This window comes from Drosophila innubila (genome assembly GCF_004354385.1).
Source record: "Drosophila innubila isolate TH190305 chromosome 3L unlocalized genomic scaffold, UK_Dinn_1.0 0_D_3L, whole genome shotgun sequence".
Taxonomy (NCBI): domain Eukaryota; kingdom Metazoa; phylum Arthropoda; class Insecta; order Diptera; family Drosophilidae; genus Drosophila; species Drosophila innubila.
The window spans coordinates 23,456,290-23,481,776 of record NW_022995376.1 but is presented as its reverse complement, the minus strand read 5'-3'; the positions used below and the strand labels follow the sequence as shown (position 1 = coordinate 23,481,776).

The window sequence follows — 25,487 nt, the reverse complement described above, 5'->3', positions numbered from 1 at the left end:
CTTATCGAATCCATAGAAACCGGGTAACAGGCCAAAGCGAAAACGGCAACAGTTTACCGATCTTTATTCCCGGCCCCCTTTTTTTTACTTTGCTTTGCTTTGCTTTCCACTCTACTTCTTCTTTTCGTGCCATCCTTCGTCTGGCGGTTTCTACTTCGCCCTACGCTCTTCTGACCTGTGTCAATATTTATTGGCTTTATTTACAGCCAGAGCCCACTTTGGGTATTTGCATTGAATTTGTGATTAATTTGCCCCGATAAGACCAAACGATCAAATTGTCTGGCATTTCCGATTTGATCCAACAAATTTGTATGTTACATATATCTCATCTATTGCCATAGCTTGTTTCACTTGAAGTCAAAGTAATTCACCTATTTTATATGATCAATCCTATGAAATATTAAAACTTCTATTAAAATTCTGAGCTGAGCCGTTATGGCCATGATACCCAATCATTAATCTTTCTTAACAACTTTTATTTTATTAACTTTTATTTTTTTGAATCAAAATTAAAACTCGACGTGTTATTTTGATTTTTTTATAAGGAATATATGGCCAAAATTATATATAGTACATTCCTTATCAGTAAACCATTTTTGAATTTAAAAAAAAATTCAAAAAAATTTTTTTAATTATATTTCCAATAATATAACAATTTTATTTTAATTTATTTCTTATACTGTCAAAATAACATCTTGAGTTTTAATTTTGATTCAAAAAAATAAAACTCAAGAAATAATCACAATTCTATGAGTTTTATTTTTTTGATCAAAAATAATGAATATTCCTGAGTTTTATTTTTTGCTAAAAAATAATCATAAGTAAAATAATAAAACTCATAGAATAAAGATTATTTCTTAAGTTTTAATTAATTTTTCCGTCGATAAATCCTATGAAAACTTACAATTTAAATTAAAATTCTGAGTTGAGCCGTTGAGCTATGATAGTTTAGGCCCTAAACTTTAGGGTATCAATCTTCCTTTATAAAATTATGTTACTGCCACAAGAAATATACATATAATTTTGCAAAATGCATTGATAGCATTTGACTCGAAACTGATAATCAGAGCGAAACAAAGAAATCAATCAGTCTATAAAAAAGTACATATGCTCGAGTGCTTCAGTTATTTGTTGTCTTCTTAACTTAAAGGCATATATTTGAAGAGCTACGATGAATATTATATTAAAAACTATTTTATTTTCTCAGTTAATTTTGATTGGATGCTCTCAAGTGAGTTTGGGCATTCTAAATATTAAAAAGCTTAATATAATCAAACTTTCAATCACTATAGACTTGTTGAGAATCCAAAGAACTGGAGAATAATTGCGGTAGATATTGTTTTAAGGTAGTGAAGCCTATTTTAGACCGCACGGTCCAAACAAAAAGATACACAACAAAAATTTGAAAATATTGAGCTAAAGTTGAAGATATTACTGGATGAGATGGCTAAGCTAAAACTGAATTCTGTTCAAGAGAAATCAGAAGGAAGAAGGTCTAAAAGTTACAAAGGATTATTTGAGAAAATTGGATCGAAGTATTATTATTTTGAAAGAAATCAAACAGAGAATTGGTTTACTGCTGTCCACAAGTGTCACGAATTCGGTGGACACTAGACTAGTCTACAAAATTGAAGGGAATTCAATGCGTTAATACCACTGGCCATAAAGCACCCAACTTCAATTGGCACCAGGGAGAAGCCAATCATAACCTTAATGTTGAGAGATGCGTCATTTTGGATTATGGATCCAATGGGTTTCAAATGAACGATTAAGATTGCAACTTTGACGGATATTTTATCTGTGAATTGTATAATCATAAGTAAAATAAAAATCTAAGAAAACCTTGTAAGTTACTGCAGTGTGCAAACTTTCCTACCAACCATTCAATATTTTTTTTTTCTTACAGATCTCTTTGTATCCATACTAAAAATCAGAACTCTCGATTTAGTAATCCTTTCAGCCATTCCCCTCTCCACCGAGCAGTAACCGTGACAGCCCAATTAAACGCACTAACAAAAAAAAAAAAAAAAAGCGAAATTTTTTGTATTTCATCTCACACATACGAAAATGTAATCAGCGGTAGAAAATAAACTCAGCTTGCTTGACTTTAAAGTTGGCCTCAAAAATGCAAAAGAAGAATTAAAAAATGTAAATAAAAGAAGAAAAAGCATAAAATGGGAGAAAAGGAGCACAAAGTTTGCCACGCCCCATTGAAACAACTCTAAATAATAATAATACTTTATAAGACGTATTGATCAGATCGAGTGCCTTTCTTGTTTGAATTTACAATAGAATTACAAACAAAAAAAAAATTTATTTAGATAAACAAAAAGTCCTTTAATTTTAAATTTTTGAATTACATACATCATTATTTTGACCGCAACTAAACCCATTCCGCCTGAGATTTCTCCAAATATATAATACTTTCGTTCAAAAACTCATTTCTCAATCAATCAATCATACGAAAATTTCAAATTTGTTTGAGAATTCTGAGCTGAGACGTTAAAGCTATGATAGTCTATTAGCTAGAGTATTAATCTTCCTTTATATTTTTATGTCACTATTAATAGAATATAATTTAGCAAAAAGCATTGATAGCGGTTGACTGAAAATTGATAATCAGCTCCAATCTTATTAAGTAAACATACGAGTATTTCAAACAAATGAAACAGTCTATAAAATATTTACAAATGATCAAATCGAGAGCTTCAGTTATGTGTTGTATTCGTAACTAGGCGGTTTATATTGGAAGAACTGCGATGAAAATTATATTAACAACTATTTTAATCTCTCGACTAATTTTGATTGGAAGCTCTCAAGTGAGTTTATACATTCAAAAAAAATTGAATAGCTAAATGTAATTAATTTTGTAATCATTATAGACCTGCAAGGAATCCAAAGAATTAGATAATAATTGTGGTAGATACTGTTTTACAGTTGTAAAGCCCGTTTTGGAGCACACGGTCCAATTACAAAAACAAGTCGATAGCCAGGATCTTAGCCAGAAATTGAAAACACAAATGAAATTTGAAAATATTGAACAACAGTTGAAAATATTACAGGATGAGGTGGCTAAACTTAAACTGAATTCTGTCCAGGAGAAATTAGAGGATCAAAAAGGATTATTTGAGAAAATTGGATCAAAATATTATTATATTGAAAGACATCAAGGATCGAATTGGTTTACTGCTGTTCACAAGTGCCACGAACTCGGTGGACACTTGGCTAGTCTACAAAATCAGAGGGAATTGGATGCGCTGATACCCAAGTTACAGCCTCTCACTTGGATAGACATCAATGATCTGGGTCATAAAGGAGTGTATCTTTCACATACCACTGGCCATAAAGCACCCTTCTTCAATTGGCATCAGGGAGAGCCCAACCATAGTTTTAATATTGAGAGATGCGTCCTTTTGGAGTATAGAGCTGAAGGGTACAATATGAACGATCAAGATTGCAACGTTGAAGGATCTTTTATCTGTGAAATGTATAGCCCAAAGTAGAAAATAAATAACGAAAGACAATTTAAAAAAATATGGCTTAATTTCTTGGATAAATAAAAAATATGTTTTGTTAATTACAAGAAAAACCTATAGGGAAAAGCTCTACACTCTGTAATTGTCTTTTTACCTATTTATCTTCAATTTCATACCAAAATTTAGTACTCTTGTTGTAGTAATCCTCTCAGCCATTCCCCTCCCACGCCAGAGCCAACAATAACAGTTTTATGATTGCCCAATTAAAGCACAAATATAAAAAAAAATATATATACATATGTACATATGTATATGAAATACTAAATTTATTTCATCTGAAACATACGAGAATTTAATCAGTAGAAGAAAACAAATTCCGCTTGCATGACTTTTAATTTGGCTTGAAAAATTAAAAAGAAGAAATGGAAAATAATGAAGAAGAAGAAGCAAAAGAGAGGCGAAAAGGCTGCAGCGGAAACGGCAGCTCCAAACGGCGATCTTTGCACTGAGAGAAAATGGGAATGGGAATCAGAACATTTTTTGTATTTTTTTTGCCAGAAATGATCATGACAACATTTGTGCGGGCACGTTGTTGTTGTTGTTGTTGCCCCCTTGTGGCCTGTATGGAGAATGTGGAGGGCCTGAAAACACACAGAATACATTAATTGACACTTGGCCGGAAATAGTTCATTAGGCATAAATTACATACAGACAAAAGCACTCACTCTCTCCTTCTCTCTCCCTCGCACGCTTGTTCGTATTTTTCTCTGTTTTTTTTATTTTTGCCATTGCCGAGTTGTCGATTTTATTTACTAGATTTCAGCGGCTTAAATGCTTGCAGGGGAATTTGTTGTTATCTGCGAACGTTCCGAACGTTGCAAGACACAAATGTTGGGCATTAACAAGGCGCAACAAGAGAGTAACAGAGAGAGAAAGAGTCACACTGACAGTGCATCTCCCTTGCGCGCTTTTCATATCGGCTCGCTCTTTCTTGGCACTCAACATGTGTGATCCAAATGTTGGGCTGTTGCTGTAAATTTTCACAAGAGGCAGAGAGAGGCAGACGACCACTGTGCGACAGCGGCAACGAAACAAGCCAACACAGCGTAGACAGAACGAAGCCGCTGTCGAAGCCGAAGCAAATGTAAAGCACGACAACAAAAACAAGCGAGCACAAAATGGGCATATTAATAAATTCAACTAAAACGCAATTGAACGCGACCTCAGGCACAGACGCCAACGCCGTCGACGTTCCGACGTCACACCACCACCACAACCACCAGCTAAAGAGAGCCTTCGTTAAGCGGGCTCAAATCTGCTGCGCTCTCCAACCAGCCCCCTCTCTTACACACACTCACACTCGTTCATGAGAGCGTACGCTATTTCACTCGATCCCCTCTTTGGAATTGCAGACAGTTAAATGCATTACAGCAACGAAATGGAAAATGAAATAAGTGCAACAATTGTCGAGTGGGAAGTGGGGAGAGCGGGAGAGAGCAAGAAAGCCATTGCATAGAATTTTGATCAGGCTGAAGCTCGAGCCGCTAGCTGAGCTACAAAGTAGACGTAGACGATTAATGAATGCAAACGAAAGGTCCCGGCAATGTAGGCATACTAATATGCTCTACACTTCTAAATTTGCAATTAAGATATAAGATTTCTAACTGAAAATGGAACAAACGGTCAAAGAAAAATAAGCACTCAATTAAAAATAATCAAAAGTAGGACCCAAACTTTTGCCTCATTAATGGTATTTATTCGGGCGTTTTCTTCAAATCGTAAGATTGACCATTACATTTGAAAATAACGAAACAAAATGTTGTAAATATAAAAATTTGTTATTTCAAACATAGTTATTTTTGTTAATATAATACAACTGTCACTACTTTTTTCAAATTGTAAAAGAATTATTGATATTATGATAATCTAATATTTAAATTGTATTTTTAAGTCTTTATGCAATTAAAAATTTATTTAAATTAAATTTAATAAAAACCATAAAATATCTTATCAATTATTGTGATATTTGAAAGCACTTTTTGTTAGATTTTTTGAACATTTTGTGATTTTTTCATGTGTTTTGGGAGATTTATGAGATACCAAGTGCGTCTCAAATATTAAAATTACCTTTCTTTATTTTGAGTATTTTTTACATAAAATTATATTACAAATTTAAAAAAAAATTGTAAGATTTATGAAGTCCAACTATTTTAAAAATTTAAGTAAACAAATAAAAAGTTGGTTTTGTTTTTTCATAATGCTCAGAAAGAAAGGCGTAGGGTATCGTATAAGGAACTTCATCATTTGCCCATCCATCTCCAACAATAAAACGGCGAAGCAAAAACATCGACGGCTTCAACGCGTCAACGGATTTTTGTGTTACACACATTTTCAGTTCTTGATTTGTTACTGTATGTGTGAGTGACGTTGTCGTCTCAGTCTCTCTGCCTTTTTTGCGCTCATTCTTTTGCTCGCTTTTACTTTCTGTTGTTGCAATTAAACGGCGTTTTTCCGTCTGATTGCCAGCCGAAAGAGAGAGCCGAGCAAGACAACGCGACCGAGGCCGATACCGAACCCGAGCACTGGCCCGAAGCCAACGGCCTGGACTGACTGCTCTTTGAGCTCAATGCGCGCGTCGCGCTATCGTTAACGGCGACGTCGACGCAGGCGTAGACATAGACGCAGGCGTCGATAACGGTAATGCCGACGCGCACACACGTTGGGAATTGGCCCAGGCAGCGACCAGGCCAGAGCAAAGCAGAGCAGAGCAGCACCGAAGAGCGAAAATAGCTCAGAGAGGACTGCGCATGTTGAGCGCGCGTGATTTTTGTGGCTCTTTCGCCTGCGCCTGGGTCTTTGTTTGGCCCATGTCTGTGTGCGCTTGTGTGAGTGAATGTGAGTCTCGCTTGTATTTTGATACTCTGACAAAGAGTATTTGTGTTTTGTTGTGAAAGAGACACAAACGACGTCAATATATAATAAGAATTATTAGTAATTAAAGTAAATATAATTACATTTAATAAATGTAAATAAGCAACTCTTAAAAGAAATAATAAATAGGACTGTATTATTAAAATCCAAATATTTTAAACTAATTCACACTAATAATGCTTAAAGTTAATAGAATTACACTTAATAGGGTGTAAGAGAATTTGCTGTTCGGCTTGTTGTGAAGAGATATTCATTCTTGTTGGTTTTGGCTTCGCCTCGAAAATGCGGGCTTGCTGCTAACGTCGCTGCCGGCGTCGTCGTCTGTCGCGGCCGTCACAGCTCGCAGTGGTTGTTATTTTTTTGGTTTTGGTTTTTAGTTGCTGTTTAAACTTGGTCGTGAGAGGGTAGGAGCCCCCGTCGTTGCAAGCATTTGCCACCCAACTGATCGCGCTGCCTCGAAAAATATAAATATAAACTGTGAATTGATTGTGATTAAGTGAACTTTTGTGTCAACTGAAAAGTGAAACGTGAAGCTGCTGGACAGCAACAGCAATAAGAACAACAACATTCATCCACAAATACTACAACATATTTTGATGGCGCCCGCCGCCGTCGCCGCCGCCTCGGGCTCCTTACCCATCACCACGAATTCGCTGCAGGACATGAGCGCCGCCGCAGCAGCCATTGCTTTGGACATGAAGCCTAAGGGCGAATTGGCCGCGGTTCCAACCCAAAAGATCAAGAAATGTGCGTAAGCTAAACAAATTATTCCTTCGACATGACGAAGACTTGATACCCTGTATTCAATTTTGAACTGATCTTTCCAAAAGAAACTTTATGATATAGTGGTTCACTTTGAATTCCATTTCTGGAAGATTGGTTGAAGTAATTTAAATGTCAACGCTGTTTATACCAGGGGTTGTTTTTTGACCTTATAATATACACAGTCTAGGAGATAGGTTGAGATATTCAAAATACAAAAAGTTTGTCATACTTTGAGTAAATTTTTAACTAATAGTAATTTAACTAATAATAATTTAAATTGAATGACCAAATTGACAACAACTCTTCATATTATTTAATTCTAGTGGTTCGTCGTAACGCCTCCGATAAGTTGAAGCTCATACAGATGGTCCACGACAATCCCATTTTGTGGGACTCGCGCTTGCCCAACTTTAAGGGCGCCGAGGAGGAGAAGAATCGTGCCTGGGAGCACATTGGCAGGGAGTTCAATGCGCCCGGACGTCGAGTGGCGCGCGCTTTTAAATCTCTGCGCGAATCTTATCGCCGGGAACTGGCCCATGTCAAATTGATGGGTAATGGATTTAAGCCAAAATGGAGTCTGTATGAAGCCATGGATTTCCTACGAGATGTCATCAGAGAGAGAAAGTGAGTAGAAAACAATATAAAAGCGTTTAAACGTTGTTTATACTCGTATCATCCCCTGAAGAAGTTGAACAAATGATTAGGCTGGTCCCAAAAAATAAATGAATTTCCCAAGCCTAATGTTTACTTGTTGATCACTTGAGGGAAATTCTTACAGGACCTTAGGTTTTTTTTTATCGAATACCAAGAATGTTAATAAATTTCTATTTTTGTTTATTAATTATTTTTAACCATTCTTTTTTTTAAATTCTATCTATTTGACTTAAACTAACTTTTAAACATCGTTAAGGGCGATAATAATATTTACTGTAAACGATCATAAGAGTTATAATTTTAGAAGAATTACTCCACTCTTCAAGATTGATAAATACGCTAAATTGAATTTCTTGGGATATTAGGTCACCTTTTATTATGTTTCGCTGTTTTATTGAGGTGCAGCCTGATTAGCCACGATCAGTAATCGTTTGAGATCGACTTCAATAACCTAGAAAGCATTTGAAAACCTTGCTCGCAATACATTGCATACACAATATATGGGTCTTATCAGGAGCTCAGTTTACACCCACCTGAATTTGGTTATTATTGACCGATCGATCGATCGATCGGTCGAATCATCGTATATTTAATTGTCTTTTGCATGTTCGGGGGCTCTTGACTAATATTACAAGTGGAGTAAGTGCGATAAGAGCGACAATAACAATAGCAAACGAAATCGGAATAAGAAACAAAAACAGAAGCGTATGGGGCGAATGCGGGGGCCAAAGATCGGCCTCAATGCATGAATAACGGTTCTTTATTTTAGCTCGTCGCTTTGTGTTAGCGTTGCGTATGTTTTGGTTAAGGTTTTTTTTATACCCTGATATATATATTTTTTTTTGTTTCTCATTTAATTCCGAATCAGCCTAAACTTTAATCGTTGTCACGTCCGTTTCACGACTTGAACTCAAGGCAAGTCCATTATAAAAGCCAATATTCAATATGCCATTTTCGTTGCTTCTCTTTGCTTTCTTTTTGCATTTCACAGAAAGAGTGACAAATAGGAGACATCAAAGAGCAAATTCTACGAGTATGTAGAATTCTTCAATAGTGCTAGAAGAATGTTTCCTTTGCCACATTGTATACGGTTCATGATGACTCATTCGATCTTGTTTTGAAATTGAAATTGTTCTTATTGTGAACAAATTGTACACACAATATTGTACCGTATAGGTTACTCCATTGTTTGTTCAGTCAAGTGAGAAGTCGATTCATTTTGTGGGTTTTGGGGCGGAACACCTAAAGATTTTAGCGAAAGTAGCAAGGATTGATTCATTAGACAAGACCCAGCTTAGTCATGATTGTGGTAATTGAGAAATGGGTTCTTGTGGTTGGTTATATTTAAGACTTCCAATAAGGCATCTGTCTTTACCTTACTGCCGATAAGGCAACTGTAATCTTCCATATATGGTATTCCTTGAAGCCTTATCAGAGACAATGTTCTGTATTCCCCAACATTAGCATACAACTTGATGAGTCACTACATTGAGAATATTGTACTGATAATGTGTTAGAATTTTTTACGGAAATAATTTGAATTATTTTATAGTTTTTAATATATTAAAAAATATATGTTTTTGTCTGTCTTTTTTAATGTGAATTCCTTTTAAAAATAGTGTTTTTTTGAGTGTCCTTTCTTTTTTGTGGCACTCGCTCGTCTGTCTTTTTGAAGCATTTAACATTTGTGCCCATGGTACTGTTGCTCTTATCATTGTTGTTGTTGCATCGCTTGCAATTTGCATGTGGAAAGAACGAGAACCAGACAAATCTCAGCTAAGCCTCTGTAAAAACATCTGCCCAATACACAGACATGCAGGCCCACATGCATATGTAAATAGTTGTGAATATATGTGAATATGAGTGTGGGTACTCGGCTGAGTACTCAATCTCGAAACTGTTGGACGGAAAAAACCAATTCGAACAAAGAAAAGACCAGGCTCAGTTCTCATGGGCCGTCAGTTTGTGATTCTGCGATATTGTGAGCTACACTCCCCAAACCCCAACCCCAACCCCAACCCCTGCCCTATGAGTATGAGTATGTGTGTGTATTGTACTTTCTGTACATATGTATATTTATATGAAATAAGGCCATTTCCTTTCAATTGACTGTACCCACATCGGCAACAAGAGCTGAGGCAACACAGTCAGTTGTCGAGAGTCGTCATTCTGCGGCCCCGGGTCCCGCACACACACACACTCACACACACACACATACATATTTAAATTTTTTTTTATTATTTTGAGCTGATAACAGACAACTGAACTGAACGGGCCGGGAACGCGGCTTGAGCCATAAAAACAGATCTCGTCCAGAGCAAAAATTATACAACGTTGTTGTTGCTGCTGTTATTATGGCTGCTGTCATTGCTGTTGTTGTTGTTGCTGCTGCTGTCGTCGGCATCGCCACTTGAACCAAAAACAAAATCGAGGGAAGCTGCAAAGACCAACAACAACAACAAACGCTTTAGCCTTAGCTGCTGACTGCGCTGCTGGTGGTGGCAGAGCGAACGAGCGAGCGAGCGAGAATTAACGAAATCAACTGAACGAACTGAACGCAGCAGCCAATGTCAGAGTGAGAGAGTGATAGTGGGAGAACGCGAGGAGTGTGAGTGGGCCATACAGTTAAAGAGAGCATGATAAATTAACACACAACGAGAGAGAGAGAGAGAAATTGTATGAAAATGACAATCAGCGGGACAAAATGAGAGCTCGCAATGAGATTGCGGCGAATGGACCAAGTTTAGAAAGAAGCGTAGATTAAATATGCGACTGTGAGAGCACAAATGATGTATGAGTGTGTGTGTGCATGTGTGTGTAAGCAATTGAAGCAACGCGTCGCTGCGAACGGATCAGGGTTAAAAATATGCGCGAACAGAGACCAGACCAGCCAACGGGGTTGCTCTCTGGTGACCAGGGCTCAGCTCCCCCTCCCACCACTCTGTCTCTCTCCTCTCTCTCTGTCTCACTCACTCTCTCTCTGTCTTGGTCTTTGTGTGTATGAGTTGCTGTTGTATACTGTGGTTCTGTGTCACGCTTATGATTTAATAAGCAAATGAGCTGAAAAATTGATGAAATTGTTGTTTGCCTGCCACTTCCTCCCCCACCACACCCCACACCCTACTATTCGAGTGCTTGACCAACCGCGCCCCACAAAATCTCAGAGAAACAGTGGTGGGGTGGTGGGATGGGGAGGGGCGGAGGCTCATTGCGATCGTCTTGAAATTGTTTTTGCATATGCGTCACTTGCGGCCCCACAAATTACTGGGCGTATACCCAATTTGTGTAATATTATGTTATTAAAAATGTATACATATTTGCTGCGATTAAATTGTTGTCGATTTTATTTATTCTCATTTCGAAATTTTACAAATATAACGGTGAGAATTTCTGAAAATTCATTCTGAAGGTGTAGCGATTTATTGCTTAATTAGTCTTAAGCTGAGTATTGAGAACTAAAAATTAAATATTATATTGACTGTAACGAAAAATGGATACTAGTAGTAAAGGTATAATAAATAATATAATAAATGAGAAAAATAGTAGTAGAATTGTATTAGACGTTGTTGTTGAAGAGATATGAGTAGTAAAAATAGTTATTCGCAAAACTTAGGTTCGGTTTGCGAACCATCTTATATACTACATGAACTCAAAGTTCGGGCTCGAATTTCAAGGGTAGCAAAAATATCAGTAGCTGGATAAGCTGTAATAGCCTATTTTCTGCTACAATCCTATATATAATATTTTGCTAAATAAATATCCGTAAGTGATCTCTAATATTTAATATATTATATAATATTTATAAGATTTCCTCTTCAAAATCTATCTACATTATTCCAAGAATTCGCAGCTGAGCTCCGAAACAATTGAGCCAATCTCTGGACATGTCAGCAACGTGGCTTATCAAGTGAACTCAGCTAACAGCGGAAACTTGACCAACGACAGCCGCAAATGTTTGTGCTGATAAACGTAAAGACTGGAATTTCTAGGAATGAAGAAGAACGCATTTTAATAGAAGTGCAAACTGTCCGTTATAAGTCTGGTATGTCCATGACAGGCGGAAGCAAACATTGATAAGAACAAGTCTCAGTCGGGAGAGAAAAGTAGCCGAAATTAAAAAAAAACCCAGGAACCCAAACGAAAACAACCGCAAACAAATAAAGCGAATAGGTTTTTTGGAACATGTGAAAATGCATTTGGCCGTGATTATTTTGGTTGTAGCAAAAGGAAAACTGAAAATGTGAAAAACGTTTGCCTCGCATATCGTTTTACAGTTCCAATTGTCAACTACCTGCTGCTCCGGGCAATACAAAGAGTCGCCCTCGCCTCTCTCCCCTAAACTCTGGACCAAAGCGTGACCATGAGGGGGAAGAGGAGTAATATACATACATGCGAGAATTTCTTCTTCTTGTGCATCTAAATATAGCCACGTCTTCAGTTTGAGGCAGTGCAGCAGCTGTGGAAAATGCGCTTGAAATTTGAGTAGAGCACTGCGAGTTACAGGAAATCGAGCCAAGCCTGAGATCCGTACATATATGTATTTTATGTAGGAAAAACCATCAACAGTTTTGGGTATTTTGTGTAGGATTTTGCGTTTTTGGGGTTTGCCTCTGAGCACTATCTTCAATTGTGTTTTTGGGGTTGTTTGGCGTCTATCTCCGTTTCTATTGCTATTTTTGGAATAACTGAGTGTCGAAGAGGGGAAAAGAAAGTACATAGCATTGATACTATTGTATTATATTCTACAAAATTTTCTTCTCAATTTATCTGGCCATTATTGTTGCAATGACTAGAGATTTGTGAAGAATTGTAGATTGAGTTCGAATATAAAGTTTACTAAGTGAAGGTCTTTCATCTATACTTTTTATGTTTAATTGTTTTTTTTTTTTTTTTTGTGGAGTTTAGTAAGATCATACACTGAAAAAAAAGACCAACTTCTAAAATCAAGAACATTCATCTTAAATATTTTGTTCTTAAAATAAGATTATTTTAAGACCAAATTACTAAAACTAAGATATTAATCTAAAAAATCTTAAAATCTTAATTTAAGAATAAAAATCTTAAATTGTTAGGAAAGTATAAATAGGTACTATTTCGTATCAAACAAATGATGGCACCGTGGAGCTCTGGTTAGAGAGGCCGCTTCAGTTGTGAAGCAGAAGGCGGCGGTTCGAATCCCCCTCGTAACAAATTAAAATAGCATTTATAAAATTACTAAAACAGAATAAAATATAAATAAATCAAAATTTAAAAATAAAAAAAATATAAATATAAAAAATAGTTTTCAATTATTTTATTTTTTGATTTTAATTTTAAGAACATTTATTCTTAAAATAAGAACTTGGTCTTATTTAAAATGTTCTTAAAATCAAGATGTGTTCTCTTAATTCAAGAATTTGATGTTCTCGACGCTTTTTTTAGACCAAAAATCTTAGTTCTGAGACCAAAATCTTGATTTTAGAACATTTTTTTTATCAGTGTAGTGCCATATGCTATTAAACTGAGACTTATATCTGTGATTCCAGGAAATTTGTATTTAACTTAGGTTAATGCGAGTATTCACAATCTTAACACTTCTTCATTTATTAATTTATAATATAGAAAGTAGCGTATTAAATAGCGAATTTTATGATCGATTATTAAGAATATAAATTGATTTTAGACATATTTTAATGAAAATTACTTGATTTAAAAGTGATCTTTGGTATTTGTAAAAAAATAAATATCTAAAACAAGCCGTCCAATTTTTTGACAAGCTTTACTTTATGAATGTAGGATAAAAAGTCCCGCCAATACGATTAGTATGCCTGGATCTTGATATACGTTAGAATATAGTGTCTTCAAATAAACCTAACTAGTAAAATTCATATGTAAATAATAAACAAATTACACTATGTAACAAAAATAAAAAATTTCTCAGTCCTTGGGATGTAATTGTTATTTCCTAGTCCGCTATGTCTTAAAAGTATGGAAACCACCTAATATTCCTCGAAAACTTTGCTCAAGCCATGTTTGAACGAAATTAGCTGTAATAAAATAAGAAACAATTCTCAATAAACCACAACAAATCTCTAATGTAGTGTGTACTGCATTTAGGGTTTAACCAATGTTTGTAAAATAGTTTTCAAATGCGTTCTTTAATTGGTATGCTTTATTGAACATTAACATACAATATATAAGTATAGGCGATAACGTATTTTTCAAAAAAGCTGTCATGGTCACAAAAGCAAAGTTATCTTGGGACAATAGCTGTTTTCTATACTTTTGGGACCTAACTGACTAGGAAATAACAATTACTACCCATGGACAAAAATCTTGTTACATAGTGTTATTTGTAAACATCTATATTTCTTTTCCTTTCTGTCTTTTCCGTTGTCCCTCTTTCAAATGTTAAAATGTGAATGTTAATAAAAATAATATACTAATTTGGTTTCTGATTATTATTTTGTTTCTTCCAGGGGCGCCTCACATGCCAGCGATCTCAGTCTCAGCGCCTATGCCCAGCACTTGCACAACAACAACAATAATAATAACAACAGTAACAACAACAACAACAACACACACAGCTTACTAAGTGCGAGCAAAGCAGCAACAGCTGCTGCACTCAAGTTGAGCTCGGCTTTCAACGATTCGTCGAGCACCGTGTTGAATTTGTCCAAATGCTCGAGTCTGAACCTGAGCAGCGATGAATATTATGCCGATTACTACGTGAAGCCCGAGTTGGATTTGTCAATTGGAGGCGCGGGGATTGCGGGGAGCAGCAGCAGTGCGAGCAGCAATGGCAGCGGAAGTGGCAGCGGAGTGGGAGGGGTGGCATCTCAGCCATTGCCCGCCCATCAACAGGCCTTGGCCCAGGCTCAAGCTCAGGCCCACAACGATAGTCGAGTGAGCTCGACAAGGAATGACAGTGGAGTCCTGAATTCACATCAGCAGAGCTATGATGATATGGACGCGAGTTCATTGCGCAGCGGCGATGAGGATCATGACAATGTCTCCGATGAAGTGGAAGAGCTGGAGGCCATCGATGCAGACTTTCCATATCCCATCATACTCGACTCCAATTCGCCGCGTAGCAATAATAGTGCCGTTGAGAATGGGCCGACAACGATGAGGAAACGTCGTCGCAATGGCGAGACGGATGAACTCGAGGATGCGGATATCGAGGGTGATGATTATGACGATCAAATGCTGCAACAACATCGTCATCTGCGGCAGCAACAAAATGCCGCTGCCGCCGCAGCAGCTGCAGCTGTTGGAGGACTCGAGTTGCCACCACCCCAAACGGTGCGCGAGGTACTCAACTCAAAGTTCTGTGGATTCATTTCGGCCAAGTTGAATAGCATGGAAGATTCAGAGGCGGATAATCTGATGAATCGCATTCTGCTGCTCGTGGTGCAAATGCAACAATGCGAGGCAGCCAAATAGGGGAAAGGAATCAGGATCATTAGCTGGGGAATCTGGGTAGACTTAATAGAAAAGCTCATTATGGATTAATGCAGCTGCTCAAAGCACATACTTTTCTTGCCATCAACATTTTCTCATTTATTTAAAATTGTTTTCTCAATTTGCCATACACAAAACAAACATGTTCAATGCAAATTTCCAATGCCAAATTTGTGCCATGCCAAAAAGAACAAGAACTAGAACTAGTACCAAATGTAGCAACCCCTATGGAATCACTTTTTTTATAGCTATACCCCAAAAAAAAAAAAAAAAATACATATACAAAACCGAAACACAAAGAAAAGACACAAAGCAAAGACATAGAAAGTTAGCAATGTATGAGATTTAGTTTATTATTATAAACGTTAATTTAGTTCTAAGTCGCCTCTAAAGAATGTTTCAGTTCACTTTATAATCTTATACTGAAATAAGTCTATTTAGTAAAACCAAGTAACTCTTATCCAAGCCTCGTGTCATCACAAAAACATAAATGTAAAATCTTACTTTTACGTTCACATTTATTTTATATTATTTGTTTTATTTTGAAGATACTCCTATTTTATCTTAATTCGGTACAAAGACGTAACAATTTGAATTCTTGCCAATGCAGAGTGAATAGCATTGTTTATCCTCTAAGTTTAATTTAAAAGTGGCAAAAACATATTAAATATATTATCATTACATAACTCTATAAATATTTATAGCCCAAATATCATAATTATAATCGTAATATTTTCTTTTGCAAAGCGTTGTAAATATATACGAAAAAACGTTAAATAAAATACATTTATTATAAAACTTATTGAAGTCAAGTCTGATTATAAATGCCTTTAATAATAATACAAATGTTTGTAATATCCCTAAATTTACTAAAGATATTTTATTATTATATAAAACGAATGCTTAAGATTCTTTTCTCAGATTCTTTTCTCAGATCCTATACACAAAAATAATATATTTTTAGTCTGAAAATTAAACCTTAATTTTTACTAAAGATACATTTCCATCCCACTTTTGGGTTATTTAAAATAAGACGAATAATATTGGTTCTTATATTATTTCCGAAGATATCCTAAGATAAACTGAATTGAATTGAATTTCCAAATTAATCTCTAGCCATCCCAATAATTCCTGAGTTATTCCTGATTTTCTTTTGTTTTTTGTAGTAATTAAAATAGATTCTTCGCTACTTTAAAGTAGATTAAAATATTCAAATGCATTTTTAATACAAATTTTTCGAAGCCAATTCCAATAATTTTAAATAATAATAATAATAATAATTTTAATAACGACATTAATTAATCATACTAAAATCATTTATTATTACTTACTTATTTTGTAGTGTTGATTTCAGAACTGTTTGTGCATTATGAAGATCATTAATAAGTATGTTAATAACGTACTGTTATTGCTTAAATTAATCTTTTACCAAAATCAGTTCTCCCAAACAATCAATTGCTAATTATCTTATGTACCATCTTCACACTACAGACTGTAATATATTTATCTGTCGATTTTGGTTGTACACATATCAGTTAACATGCCAGACCATTAGCATATCTTGCACATATGTAGAGGCAGCTTCCCTCTCTCTCTCTCTCTCGGTCTCTGTCTGTCTCTCTCTATAACTCTACTCGGCGCTTGGACCATGACAAACTCACACATTTGGCCAGATGTGAGGCAAAACCCTGAGCAGAAGACGCTGATAGCATTAATACAGAAGGCGTCATAAAAACCAGTCGACAATGAGACAAAAGATAAGCCCAACAGCGCATGCGCCATGGGACTGAGAAGCACACATAACAAGGTCGAGTCGTGGAGAGGAGAGGTGAGGTGAGGGGTAAACGTAACCAGATGTGGGCATGCCAAAAATCATATAGACCAACTTAGGAACAGGCCATGCACTCATCAATGAATGAATTGAAAGCGAGAGAACAATGAGTCTGCTTGCCAAGATAAAAACAACCCTCAATGCGGTCCATACGATCCTTGGCCCTTTTAGACGGGTATGCTACAGTACGGCACGGTATGACATGGTATGGTTCGCTTGTTTCTGGTCCGTCTCTCTACCTAAGAGATTGTTGCCCTGCAAAAATGCGTCGCACATGCGCGGAAAATTGCCAAAACGTCGCGACGGTCACGATTACAGAAACTGGTTCCCTCACATCGGGTCTGATTGTCTGTTAGCCTTGGTAGAGCAGCCCAGTTAAGGGATGCTGCATGGGTTCAATGACCATGGCCAGCATACGAAAACGTTGAGGGTAGAGCTCAGTTTTTGAGTCAAAAACTACTCGGCTGAATTTGCTGGTTTTATTATGGATTGCTTATCAAAGGTAGCGTCATCTCTCTTGTACACTCTTTTGGTATGGGAAAGTGGCTAAGAAAAAGAGAATATATAAATTGAAATATTGGTAAGTACTGTCCGAAAATGATTGATGTCAGATAGAGTGACAAATTCCTTTACAACTTAACAAGTTTGTTTTTAGGTAAGAGAAAAAGTTTATCCAAGGATTCAGTTCTGTTTATAACTTCAATAGATTATGTTATAAGTGACTGACGACAACAGAAATAGTTATTCTTAAAGTTTTCTTGGATAGCATAAAGTTTATTTCAATTCAAAATAAAATATTATTGATTGTTAATTCAATTGATTTGAAAGATTATTAATTACTCCTTATAAGGAAATGAAACTGAAACTGATATTAGTTTCGGGTTTGGTTTCGGTACGTCTCGAAACAATGACTTCGCTAAAGGGTTCTATTGAGGTTACGGTATCAGTAGTTGGCAGATGTTACAACCCGATAGAACTCTCTATTTCCACGACCACTCACATTTGCCAAGACATTTGATATTCACCCAAAGCAAATCAGCTGTTAGGTTTCTGTGCACAAATTATAAAATGCTGACAATAACAACATATTAATATTTATTTTGATATTATAATTGGCGCAAATTTAATGCCTACCGTTTTTATTAAAGAAAACAGCTGGGTAAGGTGATAATTGCTTTTTTTCACGAGTTTATCGATAAGCATCGCGTGCTCGATAAAAAAAATACTGAAATTCGTCGGGACGAATGGCAAAAAATCTTCACATTAATTATGAATGAACCAAAATGATCATTCGGATTTTGTACTGAAATGAAGTCCACATTTGGGCCGAATGATGAAAATGGCGTCGAATGAGCCAAATGTGCCTACTACACATCAATGTCGAATGATCTTGAATTAACTATTTTCGATACGTAAAATTTATACTTGTTTTAAGAAGGAATTACTAAAACTGAGTATACAAAGTCTATTACCAAGTATTGACTATCTTTTTTTTAGAACAAATAATCTTGAATTACTAGAATATTCTCTTTATATACACGTTAGATTCGGACTCTGGCTTGATTCGCAGATAGACTTAGATAATTTAAATAAATTGAAATGTTCGACTTCCTTACATTCAGTTCAAAAAGCAGAGTTATAAGTACAAAATACTGGATTTTTGCCATCTGTAAACAGTTCTTAGAAAATATTTTCTACTATATTATTAACTGTATTTTAAATATATAAATGCAAACATTTATTTCACTTTACCTAACAATGCATCAAAAATATAAATCAATTGCCGTAGCTCTCCAGGACAAATGGGAAAACCAAAGAAATTTTAATCCTAAACTAACCCAAGACACTCGTCAAATAGGTAGAGTTCTACCTACGTATTTTGTGTGTGCTTTAGGCTAACCTAAAATTGTGAATCTTGGTTTTTTATTCGTTTGATTTGCAGTCTAACAGTCAGTGTATACGTCATCCTCCATTGGATCTTTATAAGCTGACGGTTTTTCTGCAAATTTCGATTGTTTAGTACTCGTAGTTGGCGTCTGAGTCTCATGGGCTTTCAGTATGTAGGGGTTGTTAACTTGTTTGCTCAATTCTTCAAAATATTTTCGACCTTTCCAGCTGGCATCCTTACAATCTTTTCGTTCACATTTGGTCATCTTTCTGGGCTTGCCGATGGCCCGTGGATATAGTAAGGGCAACTCCAACATGGAATGATGGGAGAATGGACGCAGTAACTGGTGATGACCACACTGAGGCTTAACGCAATGACATTTCGAATCACATGTCTGATTTTTAGTACTGGTATTTTCTTGTGGTTTCGCCAATTTACATTGCCGAGCTTCAAAAGAAAAACTGAAGAATTTTTTTTCAGTTTTCTTTTCTTGGTTTTTACATGGGCATGGGCATTTCTCGAAATTCACAGTTTTAGTACAATTTTTCTTAGTTTCTCGACGTTGACTTATCTTCTTAATCGTGTTTGTCCGATTGGTATTATCTCTTTCAATATTTGTCGTCATTTCTACCATGGAGCGTGTGAAAATCGCAGATGGTGCTGGAGTAAGGCATTCCGTTTTGTTCTGAATTGGATCTTTCGGTGTATTACTTAGCGAGTTAATAAGACGGCTATGTAGTAATCCCCTAGTTTTATTGAAAGACTTGCTACTCCTTCTCATCTCTTCTCGATTTAGATCTATTTCATCAAGACGAATGCTTTCTCGCCAACCACTTTTAACTGGATTGCTACTTCTTTCAGTATATTCTTGGTCTCGATTTTCGTCCGATTCTTCTTCAGAAATGCTTTGTCCCATTTCATTCCTGCTTACATTGCTGCTTCTTGTACTCTCTGCTCGATCTTGACCGTATTCTTCTTGAGAACTGCTCCGTACAGATCTTTGAGTTCTTCTGCTGGATGCACTACTTCTTTTACTCTTGTCAACGTCCTGATCTTCATCCAGTTGTTTAACAGAAATGTTTTGTCTTCTTTCATATTTGCTTACCTTGCTACTTCTTGCACTCTCTTCTTGATCCTTAGCGTAATCTTCTTGAGAACTTCTCCGTACAGATCGTTGAGTTGTTTTGCTGGCTGTACTATTTCTTTTACTCTTTTCTTTGTCTTGATCTGAGTCCAGTTCTTCATCAGAAATGTTTTGATCTCTTCTATGCTTGCTTACCCTGCTACTTCTTGAACTTTCCTGTCGATCTAGATCGAATTCTTCTTGAGAACTTCTTCGCACAGAACTTTGATCTCTTCTGCTAGCTGTACTAATTCTTTTAATATTTTCTTGAAGTCGATCTGGGTTCAATTCTTCCTCAGGAATACTTTGTCCTCTTCGATTCTTGCTGACCTTGCTACTTCTTGTACTTTCTTTGCGATCCTTATCATATTCTTCTTGAGAAATGCTCCGTACAGATCTTTGAGTTTTTCTGCTGGATGTACTATTCCTTTTACTCTTGTCTTTGTCTTGATCTTCATCCAGTTCTTCATCAGAAATGTTTTGACTTCTTCCATTTTTTCTTGCTTTGCTAGCTCTTGCACTCTCTTCTCGATCTTGATCGTATTCTTCTTGAGAACTTCTTTGCACAGATCTTTGAGTTCTTTTGCTGGATGTACTATTTCTTTTGCTCTTGTCTTCTTCTGCATATTCATCAAAAACGTTTTGTCTTCTTCTATAATTGCTTACCTTGCTACTTCTTGTACTTCCTTCTCGATCTTTATCTTGAGAGCTCCTCCGTAAAGATCTTTGAGTTCTTTTGCTGGCTGTACTATTTCTTTTACTATTTTCTGGGTCTAAATCTTCGTTCAATTCTTCCTCAGGAATATTATGTCGTCTTTCATTCTTGCTTACCTTGCTACTTCTTGTGCTTTCTCCTTGATCTTTATCGTATTCTTCTTTAGGATTTTTTCGTATTGTTCTTTGTTCTCTATTGCTGGCAGCGCTCATTCTTTCACTCTTTATTTGACTTTGATCGTATTCATCTTGGGGACTTCTTTGTATAGATCTATTTCCTTTTTTGCTAGCTGTGCTACTTCTTTTACTTTTATCTTGGTCTTGATCTTCGTCTAGTTCTTTTTCAGCAATGCTTTGTGCTCTTCCTTTCTTGCTTACTTTTCTACTTCTTGTACTCTCTCCTCGATCTTTATCGTATTCATTCTCCGGACTACTTCGTACTGATCTTTGTCCTCTTTTGATAGATATTCTACTTTCCTGGCTCTCATAGTGAAATTGATCTTCGTCTAATGTGTCCCTAGATATGTTTTGCTTTCTTCTATTTCTATGGGCCTCTACACGATATTGATTAAGTTCCTGATAGCTTCGAGAACTAATTCGATGAGGCGTATGCATCTGGGAAAATCCCAGAGCACTACACATTTTTAAGATTGCATTACTCTTTTTAGACGTTATTGCCTCAAACTTTTTTAAACAGTCGTGAATTCTCCCACATTGTCCAGATTTGGCACATTTTCCCCTACAACTTTTCTTGCAGTAGTGACGATTCTCCTCGTTAGTTGAATAAACAACGAGAGGTTGTTTCCACGCATACGATCTCAATGACTGACTATCCTCATTTGCATATTGATGTTCATCAATATCTTCTTGATTTCTAGACGTTCTATTTTCTGATTTATCTTCATTCGCATCGCCTTCAAGTTTGCGAAGAATTGATCCTTTATGTATTTTGCCTTCATATTGTTGATCATCTTCTATATCTTCTCTAAAGCTTGGAGATTCATCTCTCTTATTTGCACTGACACTTTGTCTCTCCTCATTTTGATCCTCATCTTTATTTTCTAAATAGCTCGGTTTCTTTTTTGAAATTGATGCTTTCTTACTGCACCTCCGTGTCAATTTGCACGAAAGTTTGCTTAGCATAGTTTTCTTTCCACACTGACGATGTATTCCTTTGTCACTAACCTTGCTGCCGAGTTCCCGTTTGTCTGGATTTGATTTTCGTGCACTCATCAAACTGCGTTTGCTGTCTAAGCTTGCTTTGCTTGTTCTCAGTTTACTTTGTCTTTTGCTTTCTTGATTGCCTAGACTTTCTAAAGATGTTCTCTTAAGAAAAGGTAAGCTTCCATCGATATTATTACGTCTGGCAGAGATCGAAAGCAGTGGGCTTTTTCGACCAAGACTTTTCCCTCCACTAGTTGAACTACTGATAGATTCCTGCTGGCTTCTTTTCTTGGAATTCTTTCCCAAACTAGGGCTACTACTAGGAGATGCCAGCGTGCTTCTTTGACTGGGACTACTTCCCACACCAGAAGTTTCATTCGGAGATGCCTGCCGGCTTCTATGACCCGAACCTTTTTCCCCAATGGAGATACGATTCACAGATCCCTGCGGGCCCCTTTGACTGGAACTTCTTTGGCTGGAACGTTTTCCCACACTTTGAGAAAGACTTTTTCCGCTGAGTTGACTAATCAAAGCTGTTTCTGATTGGTGTCTGCTACCTGGAGGTTTTCCTCTTATGGAACTGCCACGTATTCCTCCACTATTGATACTTGTAAGAGTTGCTCGTTGACTTTTGGAAATGGAATTTTTCCCTGCATTCGGAGAGTCCTGACGGTTTCCTTCACTCGGCATACGATAATATCGATTAAGACTACCACGGCGGGAAGATCTTCTGGGTGATATTTTATCCAATTTCCTCGACTTTTGCTTTTGTCGCTTTTTCTTAGATTTTGACTTTGTTTTAGATTGACATTCACGGTGTTCATCTTCACTGCAGCATAGCTTAGGCCACGTTTCGGCCAGGTAGCCTCGCTTGCAAGCCGATTCTCTGCAGAATTCTTCTCTGCACATAATGCAAGGGCAGTACTTGCCGTGCTCCACAGTACCGTCTGAGGTTATCTCACACGGAGTTGTGCCATAAGATCTTTCGTATTTCCGAAAATTGTAGCTGCTTTCCGATTCAATGCAGAAACCAGAATCGGTCACCTCAGCTAGATCTGAGAGGCGTTTCCTCAGCTGTGTAAGGATCTTCTGCTGTCGAGCGCGAACATCTCCCATGCTGTAAGCATCGCTCATCAATGTGGGTAGCTCATCATTATTCCGACTGGAATCTATGCCCTGGCATGTAATCCTCTGAAGCTCCCGAAGGAGGCACAAACGCTCATTTCCTGAGGCGCCGGCAATTTGACGTAATCGAAATTGTATCTTTGCATAGTGGGAGGAGATTGAAAATAGTGCATCCTGCAATTTCTGGACTTCGTCCTCCAGATGACTCTCGTAATTCGTTAGCTTGCGACTCATCAGTCGTCCGTTTTCATTAAACCAGGTGTATTGACGTCCCTTTTCCATGTTCTCATCGTTCTTATCCTTCTTATTCTTATGCTTCTTGTGCTCATCCGTCTTGATATCCTGATCCGTATCGCTTTCAAAACACAGGCTCCCACAGGAGCATTCGCACGTTTTGTCCCCATCTGCTTCATTGATACTCATTGTGGTTAACTATTTAAGATCAAAGTTTATACTTGTGGTGAGCTTCAGTTTTTGGGTGTTGCTTTTCCGGTTTGTGTTTGAATTTAGCATAGAAATTTTGAAATATTCCGAAAAAGTATTAAAGTCAAAATTCATGAAGACTAAAAACATTATAAAGGAACCTTTGCCAGAATAAAGTATTCCTTATATTTTATTTATTTGATAAACTGCTCTACATTTTGTTCACACTTTCAATGAGCACAGTTTGAATGGCTGTACATCTCGTAAATTAATCGCACAAGACAAATCAAATATAATAATGCCATGAATATAAGAAATCGCACGAGGGAATTCATAATTTGTCCAAATTTAAAAGGAGCTTTTTGAAATTTTGAAAATTTGTCTATAATATCAAAGTAAAACTTTTATCAAAGTAAAAATATCCTGAAACTGAGTATGGGAATTTTTATACCCGTCCTTAAAAAATAAGTAAAAGGATATATTGTGCTCGTTGGAATGTATGCATCTCAGACCCTATAAAGTATATATATTCTTCATCAGCATCAACAGCCTAGTCGATATAGCCATGTGTGTCTGTCTGTCTGACCGTCTGTCCGTCCGTGTGAGCGCCTAGATCTCAGAGACTATAAGAGATAGAGATACAAAACTTTCACCCACAGACTTCTATATTCCCCATGCAGATCAAGTTTGCTTCAAATTTAAGCCACGCCCTCCTCCGCCCCCGCAAATTGCGAAAAACCACCACACCCACAGTTTTTAAGAAAATACGTATTTTGTAGTAATTAACGTTAACTTTTAGTATTATCTATTATCCCATTGGATCGCATCAAGATCGGACAAGTAGAACGGCAGCTATGGCGAATTAAGGTTTCAAAGCAAAACAAGTACTTTCTTTAAAGTACTTTTACGTATATTGAAGTAAGTAACGGGTATCTTATGGTCGGGATTTCCGACTAAATTAAAGTATAGTTTATACTAAGGCTTTTGCCAAAATTAAGTCTTAGTATGAAATAGTTGTTTGTTTTTTAAGTTATCTTAACCAAAATGATAGAAAATGCATTTAACTTGTTTTAGTTCATGCTGACCGAAGTTCGTTCATATCGGTCGCCTATATTATGTAGCTGTCATAGGAATGACCGGTCAAAAATAAAGTTTTTGATTGAAAAAGTCGAGCGTGCCCGACTGTAGCCGCACCTCACCGCGAGCAAAGAGAGCAGGGGGCGGAGCCCCCTTGTTAAAATTGGTATTAGCTAATAAATGTGTGTATAACAAACATATAAATAAATACACCAAATATCAATATATTCACCAAAAGCAGCTGTATTTACTTCGAACAAGATGGCAACACTGGCTGTCAGAGCAATTGCAAGACACCAAAGCGAAGGAGAGTGGACATTGAAAGCTCAGCATAACTTAACTTGTTTAAATATTGATATACTATATACAAATATTATTAATTAAACTGAATTAACTTTTTTTGGCACAAACTTTGATTAATTAATATTATTTATTTAAATAATAATTCTTATGGCTCTCGGTACATAGTCTGAATATTTGCCCCCACATGTCCCTGTCTTGCGCGAGTCTCTGCCAGTTTGTGACACCAAGGATTGACTCGACTTCAGACATTGGTCCTGCCAACGTATCCGTAGTCTTCCGAGGCTCCTCTTTCATCACCAAAACCTAATTTAATGTTTTAGGAAAGGGGGTTAGGTGACTATCCACTTACTACACTTTCTTTTACATTAACTGAAAGCCCTTAACTTTTATAATTAGATTAATAAATATTTAATAATATACTCTTAAAAGAGTTGCGAGCTTTTCTTGCAATTACCTAAATTCTATTTTAAAGCACACTATGTCCTGAGTCACTTGCTACTAAATGCCAACGAAAATGTGCCACATGTGCAGCATGCAACAGAACACGCCAAATGTGCAACAAGCTGAAAA

General features: G+C 36.6%; 3 protein-coding genes and 1 long non-coding RNA gene across 6 annotated transcripts; 3 read left to right on the top strand and 1 right to left on the bottom strand.

Moving 5' to 3' along the window:
- Positions 1-1,165: 1,165 nt before the first annotated feature.
- Positions 1,166-2,148, top strand: LOC117788216. Its single transcript, XR_004617744.1, has 3 exons — positions 1,166-1,231; positions 1,293-1,845; positions 1,907-2,148. It is a non-coding gene; the product is annotated as an uncharacterized LOC117788216 (long non-coding RNA).
- A 563-nt stretch (positions 2,149-2,711) lies between these two features.
- LOC117787612 (C-type lectin 37Db-like) lies at positions 2,712-3,537 on the top strand. The gene is made up of 2 exons (XM_034626183.1): positions 2,712-2,819; positions 2,883-3,537. Exons 1-2 carry the CDS (start codon positions 2,760-2,762, stop codon positions 3,501-3,503), a joined length of 681 nt encoding a protein of 226 aa, XP_034482074.1. The 5' UTR covers positions 2,712-2,759; the 3' UTR covers positions 3,504-3,537.
- A 3,154-nt stretch (positions 3,538-6,691) lies between these two features.
- Positions 6,692-15,568, top strand: LOC117788585 (GATA zinc finger domain-containing protein 8). The gene is made up of 3 exons (XM_034627374.1): positions 6,692-7,154; positions 7,496-7,796; positions 14,285-15,568. The coding sequence occupies exons 1-3, from the start codon at positions 7,004-7,006 to the stop codon at positions 15,249-15,251; spliced, it is 1,419 nt and encodes a 472-aa protein (XP_034483265.1). The 5' UTR covers positions 6,692-7,003; the 3' UTR covers positions 15,252-15,568.
- Positions 15,569-18,880: 3,312 nt separating this feature from the next.
- On the bottom strand, positions 18,881-23,634 carry LOC117787928 (serine/arginine repetitive matrix protein 2). Of its 3 annotated transcripts, none has more exons than XM_034626567.1 (2): positions 20,373-23,634; positions 18,881-20,198 (listed from the first exon to the last, which is right to left on the bottom strand). In XM_034626567.1, exons 1-2 carry the CDS (start codon positions 23,535-23,537, stop codon positions 19,044-19,046), a joined length of 4,320 nt encoding a protein of 1,439 aa, XP_034482458.1. In that variant the 5' UTR covers positions 23,538-23,634; the 3' UTR covers positions 18,881-19,043. The 3 variants fall into 3 exon arrangements, with proteins under 3 accessions (XP_034482458.1, XP_034482457.1, XP_034482456.1); XM_034626566.1 differs by having other exon boundaries at positions 18,881-20,608; positions 20,771-23,634; XM_034626565.1 differs by having other exon boundaries at positions 18,881-21,989; positions 22,029-23,634.
- Positions 23,635-25,487: the final 1,853 nt, after the last annotated feature.